The sequence below is a fragment of the Trachurus trachurus genome (assembly GCF_905171665.1).
Source record: "Trachurus trachurus genome assembly, chromosome: 1".
In the NCBI taxonomy this organism is placed as follows: Eukaryota; Metazoa; Chordata; class Actinopteri; order Carangiformes; family Carangidae; genus Trachurus; species Trachurus trachurus.
In genome coordinates, this window is record NC_139891.1 from 6,701,931 (window position 1) to 6,710,073 (window position 8,143).

Consider the following 8,143-nt stretch of genomic DNA (forward strand, 5'->3'; position numbering starts at 1 on the left):
CTAGAGAATGGGTGAAGCACAGCAATTCCCCTGTGTCCTCTTTACCATCCCTCCATATCTGCCAGGTCAGTGACATCTCCCACACAGTCCATATGGTCTCTCAGCTGCAGATGTGCAGACTGTGACCTGAAGGGGTGTAAAACATGACCAGCTCCTTCACACACTCATTTAGCAGAAGATTCAACTTCCTTCCATCTGTTAACACATCTTCTGTTGCAAGACAGGGTCGAAGCGATGAAGGCGGAGGAGGTCGCGGTTCAGAGAGGTTCTGGCATTTTTACAGTGGTGAAAATGAAAAGCTATATTACAAGAAGAGACAAATGAGGATCTGATGAGACATGAGTGTGAAAGGAGGAGGGTGAAGGACGAAGATACTAAGGATGATTTAAAGCAGTAAGCGGAATGTTTGTGTTAATATAAGTCTTAAATAGTTATATCTTCCGACAGCAATTACTTATATAGAGTGTTTGGTCTGAAACACGGGTCTGTCAGTCACTCTGCTCTGCTGTAAGCCGAGGAGAAAACTTACCTTGTATCCTACAACCTTTATCCAATGAGGAGAGAGAACGGCATAAAGGGGCGGCCCTCTCTGTGTGCAGCCAAGGGATGCGCGTGAATGTGGTGACGTAGGGACGAGGGCGGGGGCTGCTAACTCCATCAGCCGACAGGAAGTTAGCCAAAACCACCGGATCGCTTAATTCTGCTTTAACCTGCTCTTCCACTTTTAATATTTGCCTGCAGTTCCTTTAAAGGGACAACGAGGAGTTTCTCCATCGGCAGAACGAAAAATTCCACGACAATAAAAAAGTCTCACATTAATGTGGATGAATCTACGTTACCCACACTTGTTAATGGCTCCATTTTCGATAGATATATCATTTTGTCTCTATCGTTATTTTGTTATTATTAGTGGTGGCGGAAACGCTGGGCGAGCCGACCAGCATTTCCTTACTTTCGGTTTCGTGGCGAGTCATGAGAATAACGTCGCCGAATCGCCGTTTATGGTTGGAACTATGACGGTATGTGATCGTCTTTGAACCTCTGACTTTAATTCTTGATGAATAAAAACTGTCTGTCTTGCGCCGGTCAAAGAATTTCACGGTGCGCGCGGAGGCTCATAAATGTAATGTGAAAACGCTTTGCTTTTCCAAAACTCCTCGTTGTCCCTTTAACTGTTGCATCAGATACTGTTGATGTGACTATATTTGCCTAACATATTAAAATCTGCAACACTATATCAGAGCTACTGAGAAAGGTCTTCTCTCTCTCTCCCTGGTATAGTTATTCCCGTCCTGATTCCATTGTTAAATGTTGCTGCAAATAAACCAGAGGATGGTGGCATCAGCGGGGTTAGTTGTTGTTTTGCCACGTTTGTCTCGGGTATTGACTGTCAACATGAATCACATTTGTTGAGTCCAACACAGTGGAATGGCGTGCGAGGGAAGGAAGAGGTGTGGAGAGGGTGATGCAAAGGGTGAGAATAAACCATCACGACTGATTGGAATAAGAGGTTTGAGCGTGACAGGAGAGAAACGAGAGGAGAGGGATTAATGAGGGGAGGATGGGAGGGAAGCTCACCCATCACCTCAGCTCCAGAGAACAGCGGTACATCTCAGGTAAGTCTGGAGGGAAACAGAAGCAGTGTGAAGCATTTTGGAGCACGTTAACAGAGCTCTAATGACAGGACCAACAGGCCAGCTGCATGTTACTCTTTCAAGATGAGAGTTATGTCACCTTTTTAATGGAGTTTGTTTGTTGTTTTGGTTTGGTCTGCTTGAATACAATCCACACACACACAGATAGAAACTCAACAATTTACTGTAATCCTCATATTCCCTCTATGTGTGCTCAGTGTTCAGGCTTTAACCCAGTGGTTCCCAACCTTTTTGGCTTGTGACCCTATTTTGACATCACAAATTTCTGGCGACCCCGCGATCACATGCAGTCACATCAATCAAGATGCATCAGCTCAGATATTTTTAGATGCTGCATTTGATTTGAACTCAATTTATATTTGAGAAAGTGAAAGTATAGAATACAGTTGTTAAAGACTGTGTGTGGTGTTTTTAATCATAATTTCAAAAAAGAATAATAATTAGTTAAAGGGACATTGTGTAACTTCTCCTGTTATCTATTCACGAAAATCGATTATTTCATTCAAAAGTCTGTTTTTCATTAATCAGTAATCCCTCCCATCAACAAACTGAAGTGTTCCAGTAAACTCTGAATTTGCCGTTCATATCATTCATATATGGAGCGGGTAAGCTCGGTGCTGGCTGCCATGTGGTGTCGCCACGGAAACTCAGCTGAGACACTGAAGCTGTCGGCTCAGGTCGAGGTGGCGTCTGTGAAAAGTCACCGCAGTAACGCAGTGAGGAGGAATGGAGCGTTACACTGATGCTGCATTCAGGTGCAGTCGGGCAGACGGCCGTCGGTAACAAACCAGATGTCATTTTAGTCACAGAAGTGGAGAGAAAGCCGGTAAAACGTGGGTCAGGTAAACAATACGACATCGCCATGACAACATATTGTCACGTGTATTGTTTTGCCTCGTGCTGACGGACCACTTGTTTACATAGAGGCTTGTTTATGCTGTTACGTGCAGCGGCTGTCGTCCGTCTGCCCAATTTCACGTGAATGCAACATGAGAAATACAACTGAGTTGCTTGTGATATACTGTACAACCGCAACGCTAGATGGGAGGAATTCCTACACAATGTACCTTTAATAATATATATCAGTCATTTTCTTATCAAAAGAAATTTCAGGCGACCCCATTTGAATTCCAGGTGAGCCCACCTGGGGTCCCGACCCCAAGGTTGAAAATCACTGCTTTAACCCTTCCCTTCCTCATGTTGTCATTCGTGCTCAGTAACTTTAGAATACTGCAATTTGCCAAACAAACACCTATCAACTTTGTATGCGAACTGTCACTATACTACTAGAAAGGCAGGTGACAAATGAACCAAGAAACCAACATATTCCTGCAGCGTCTGGGTGAAGAGCTCTTTCTAACATGGGTTCAGTTTGGTGGAGATGCTGAAAAAGTCTAAACCATATGAGTCATTTTCATCAATCAAAGCATTGAGATTTGCTGTTTATTTTCTACATTTTTTTAAACTTAAATTTGTTGCCTCTCTGTCCAAAACAAGCTGTTCCTGTAGGCTATTGGTGAAATCTAGTCTTTCCTTATGTGAACAAACAGAGCACATTTCTGACCTGATGGAGAATCTGGCTCCTCTCTATCGACGTCACTACAGCTCAAATCTCTTAACCCACATGAGGAGCAAACACATGGAGCCCGCTGTTCCACGACCTCTCATCCAGCACCCTGTGAGAAGATCATTTGATCAGATTTGATATATTCTATCTCTACATGTTTTTTTTAATAAGCCACAAACCTCCACGGTGCATGTGTTGGTGCTGTGGTTCTAACCTAACAACCTGCATGACCTCCTGATCCAGGATGTTGTTGCACATCCTGGGATTGTGTTGGAGGGGACTGTGCCTCAGTACTTAGATGGGATCTGGACACATCGCCACCTAGAGGTCACCAGCAGTTTTACAGTTGAGAGCCGTGATGCCAAACAGGTAAAAACATAAATCCAGGAACTGTTTTGTCTCCTGTCGCCTGATCTGGATATGTATACATGTTTTTTCTGTGACTTCACTCCAGGTATTTGAAGGTGGTTGGGGGTGTAAGACCGAGCTGGTTCTCTCTGGCTGTCAGATCTGCACCTCCATAGAAGACCACCGTGTGTTAGTGGATGACATGTGCCGACACATCACAGGTGTGCTAGTAGACCACAGCATCTTCCCGACAGCCAGTATCAACATAGATTCTGACACTGATGAATTATTCTATCCAATAACCACACTTTAATAATGTGTGTACATGTTGCTTTTGTGTGGCCGTGTGCTCCAGGTAAATCAAGTGGAGCATTGACATGTTGGGATTGCCCCACAGCATTCCCTGTCTTCATCCAGCACCCTTACAGTGCCCCAGTGTGTCTGGCTACCGCATCACACCGGGAACAGACACGGTGGGCCAATATACTACGGGTTGCAACACAACATCAGAGCACAGGTACATACATCTCTCTATGCTTCAAAGCCTCCTTTGAAGGTATTCTTCTGTAGTCTATTGACTTGATATCTGCTATCTGCCGCCCGCCAGCGCTCTGGTGCGAAGATTCACCAGAATCCAGGGCCTTTTTTGATGCCGTGTTTACTTTGAAGAAGCTCAGAGAAAACTGTCAGACACACGTTCATCCAATGGGCAACGAGGAAGAGGTGAGAAAAGCCATCGGGTGTCTTCATCATCTCATTACAATCTTGTTTTCTCACCTTCTTATTCTCTGGTTCTCCTCCTGCCCACTTTAAACCACAATACTTTCTGTTGTCCTAAGTGTTTAACCCTCTACTAATCATCAGATAAAGGGTTTGCTGTTTTCACCTACTTGTGTGTGTCTGTGTGCTGACACATATGAAGGAATTGTTGTTGTTCTTTTCCAGACACAGGAGCCTGACCGCCCCTCTCATCTTTCAACTTGTGTCTCTCTGTGCTCCTCCTCAGGTGTTGGTGTGCATGCTGATGGAAGAACTGATGTCCTACCTGAAGGATCAAGTCTTCCCCAGGATTGCCGTACTTGTACATCACAGCAGCAGGAAGCAAGCTTGGATAAGGGTGGGTGAAATGGATGAAAAATATTTAGGCTTATGCAAACACATAACTATACACAGGTAAACCGGTGGACTTGTATTTCTTCCACTTGACATCTAGTATGTGTATTTCTGCCTGTCAGCTGCTGTCTGAGGTCTACACCAAAGCAAATCAGCAGGTAAAAGCTGTGATGACAGCTCTGAAGGAGGAGCTGTCACTTTATCGTTTGGATCTGGAAAAACAGATGTCTGCAGGGCTGCAGCAGGCCGGTCTGCTGCACGACCACATCGCTCACACAATCACAGGTGTGTGTGTGTGTGTGTCTGTCCGTGAAGTCAGAAAGAAGCTCTTGTCATTCTGATCATCTTTGCTGCTCTGTTTCTTCTCATCCCAGAGGACATGTGTGGACACATGTTACAGTCTTTGCAGCACGTGATCATCCCAAGACTCGACCGCACTGTGCAGGAAGTGGCCACGCCCATCTGTGATGGGTTTGCATCAACCTGGCAATACTTCCTGGAGACATGTGATGACATCATAGACCTTGGATCAATGAGCATATCAGTAAAAGATATTAAAAAAGAGGTACACTGGGTAGTTGTAATGGTAAAACTTATGACAACTTTCATTTCATTATTTTTCAAAGATTAAATATTAAAAATTGCTAGATTTAAATTATGTATTACGACCTCAGTGGGTTCAAGGAAAACTCCAAGAGGTCCTAAAATATTTCAATGAATAAGAGAAAAACAACAGTTAAAGAGAATTATGTTTTGTGTGACTCTAATTTCTGTATTTCTTTTTATATGTGATACTTTATTATATTTTTTTTAATTCTTGGAAAACCATTAAATGAAAAGTCATCCTCTCTTTTTGGTGGAACTGGTGACCACTGACACACTAACTCCACGACCTGTGTGGTCCAAAAAGGGCTGCGAGGGCGACTCAAACGGTGTGGCTGCCAATTCTTTTTTTGTTTGTTTTTTACACTAAGAAGCAGCAGAGGAAGGATCTGTGATAAAAACTTCCCTCAGGTGACAGCTGAGGTGTTTTTATAGTGTCTTTAGCCCACTTCATTACTCGTCTGGCAGGAATACAATTCAAGAGCTATGTGGTGGAATGTGAAGTCTTCACTTGGCTTCAGGCGTAAAATGCCTTGATGGAAGCTCGTATAATGGCTCTCTTGAAACATAAATAATATTTTATAGACACTGATATCTTATGAACCGTCTTCAATTAAACCAGGATGGAATTCATCATTTTTACACCAGATACAAGGATTAGATAGTCTAATGGGAGAACCGCAAAACTAGCGGCTGAGTCTCCTACAGGAAACATTTAGGGTGGCTTAACACTCTCTGGTAAAATTGAACATGGGATGTTTTGTATCCGAGGTGCTGACACCTCTGAGTGGCCTCGGGCCAGATGATGGCAGGATGTGGCAGTGCCTGAACAGATTACAGCTGAGCTCAGAGGGATGTGCGTGGCTACAGGAAACATGGGGAGTCCCCAGTGGAGCATGGAGACCATTGGTACTCAAAGCCCAGAACGCTCTCTACAAGGTCATTAAAAAAAACAAAAAAACACACGCACATTGTCTGGGTTAAGGCAATCTTTTTTTTCTTTTCTTTTCTTTTTTTTTTTTTTTTTACAGTGCTTTCTTTCACATCCATCTGCTCTCATCTCTCTTCCAGGTGGTTGACATGTGTGCTGTGATGTTCTGCAGGTTGGTCTCTCGGTATCCATGTGGCTCCTCTGACTCTGCTCAGCTCACAGCCGTGCTGTGTAGGGTCAAAGACAGAGTGACCAAGGTGTGTAACAGTGTGAGCTTGGGAAAAACACACATCTCAAAATGCTGCTGTCACTAATCTCAGATTTCTCCATCTCAAACTGTTTTTTCCCGTTATGGTGGCAGTATAGGCTTGTGGTTAGACTGTATCCTGACCCTATGTATTGTGTAGAAACTGTAGGTACATGTACTGTAGTAGTGACTAACTATCTAGCTTGTTGAATACACTTAACTTTATCAACTCCTGTGGTTCTGGATAAAACTTTCAGGCATCTCTAAATGGTCTATATTGTTGACTAGCTTTAAACTTAAAGGGATAGTTCACCCAAAATTCAAATTTCACTCATTATCTACTCACCCTCATGTCGAGTAAGAGCTGTGAGAATTTTCAGAGTCCTCCGTGCCTTCTCTGAGTTACGGGGGGGGGGGGGGGGGGGGGTCTTAAAATATAGACCTAAATATAGGGGTCTTAAAATATAGACTTACTTAAATTAAAATATAGACTTATTTAATTTTTTTTCGGAACAATTTCTCATGTCGGGGCTTCAATACAAGAGGGACATTACAGATGAGCAGTATGGAGGTATTTGGATGTTTTTTGGTGTGTCTTTTTGGACGAAGAAAGTTGGTATCAATTCACAACCATTATATGGACAAATACTGCTACACAGACCCCCCCGTAACTCAGAGAAGGCACGGAGGACTCTGAAAATTCTCACAGCTCTTAGTCGACATGAGGGTGAGTAGATAATGAGTGAAATTTGAATTCTGGGTGAACTATCCCTTTAAGCAAAAGGTATGTTACTAAGTACAAGTTACTAATGTTGCTAGCTGATGGCACACACTTTCATTTTCAATACTTAATACATTACTTTTTTTTTTTTTACTTTTCTCTGCTGACCCTTCACTGAAGCCGGCTCCTTTTCCTGGAGAGAAATTGATCATCTGATTGCTACTGTACAACTAACACTTAATGTAATGAAAACCTTCTTATACACAGCAGCTGGATGAAGAACTGTTGGCTCTTCGATCTCAACTAATTCTGGAGATGACCCTGCAGATAACACTGGCAGCATTTCTGCACAGTGTGGGTGAGCAGGTACAGTATTTGTCTTTATGTATTTGTGCATTAAATGTTTGGCCTTTTTTGGTTTTCATCTGTAGTTGATTTCTTGGTTTTAGGATTTGTCATGTTACAATACCATGGTGAATTCAGAGAAAGCTGTCTTCATCCACCCTGACACGATCTTCCACTCCATCCTGAAACACAGCCTGGCCTCTTACATCCAGTCAGGTACAGTGTATGAAAAGTGATTTTTGTTGTCGTTGTTGTTATTGACTGGGTCAAAACAACCTAACTGCTATGTGTGTTTTTTGTCCCCTGCAGTGATGAGATACTCCTTGCCATGGCACTTTGTGCCTCTCCCTGTCAGTCCCACTCATCCCTGCAGCTCTGTTGCTCTCTCTTTTTATGAATCAGCAAACGAGCGGCTGCCTCCTGGTGACTGCGAGCAGAGCGTCTGTCAAACCTCTGCCTCTATCTCAGGATCTGAGACACTTTCACCAAGCACCATGCCTTACCAGGACAACACTTTAACCAACTTGGAAAACCACATTGTCCCAATACTGGATGCAGGAGAATATGTGCGTCTCTCTGAGACATGAAGAAACGGTAGCCCAGCACAACTGAC

General features: G+C 43.3%; 1 protein-coding gene across 1 annotated transcript; it reads left to right on the forward strand.

Moving 5' to 3' along the window:
* Positions 1-1,561: 1,561 nt before the first annotated feature.
* LOC310993077 (protein Niban 1-like) lies at positions 1,562-8,117 on the forward strand (the record flags this gene model as incomplete). The annotated part of the gene is made up of 14 exons (XM_083981341.1): positions 1,562-1,616; positions 3,206-3,333; positions 3,466-3,591; positions 3,677-3,791; positions 3,926-4,087; positions 4,178-4,293; positions 4,577-4,687; positions 4,806-4,968; positions 5,058-5,248; positions 6,058-6,225; positions 6,358-6,486; positions 7,453-7,551; positions 7,635-7,746; positions 7,933-8,117. The coding sequence occupies 14 exons, from the start codon at positions 1,562-1,564 to the stop codon at positions 8,115-8,117; spliced, it is 1,860 nt and encodes a 619-aa protein (XP_083837467.1).
* Between the last annotated feature and the right edge of the window lie 26 nt (positions 8,118-8,143).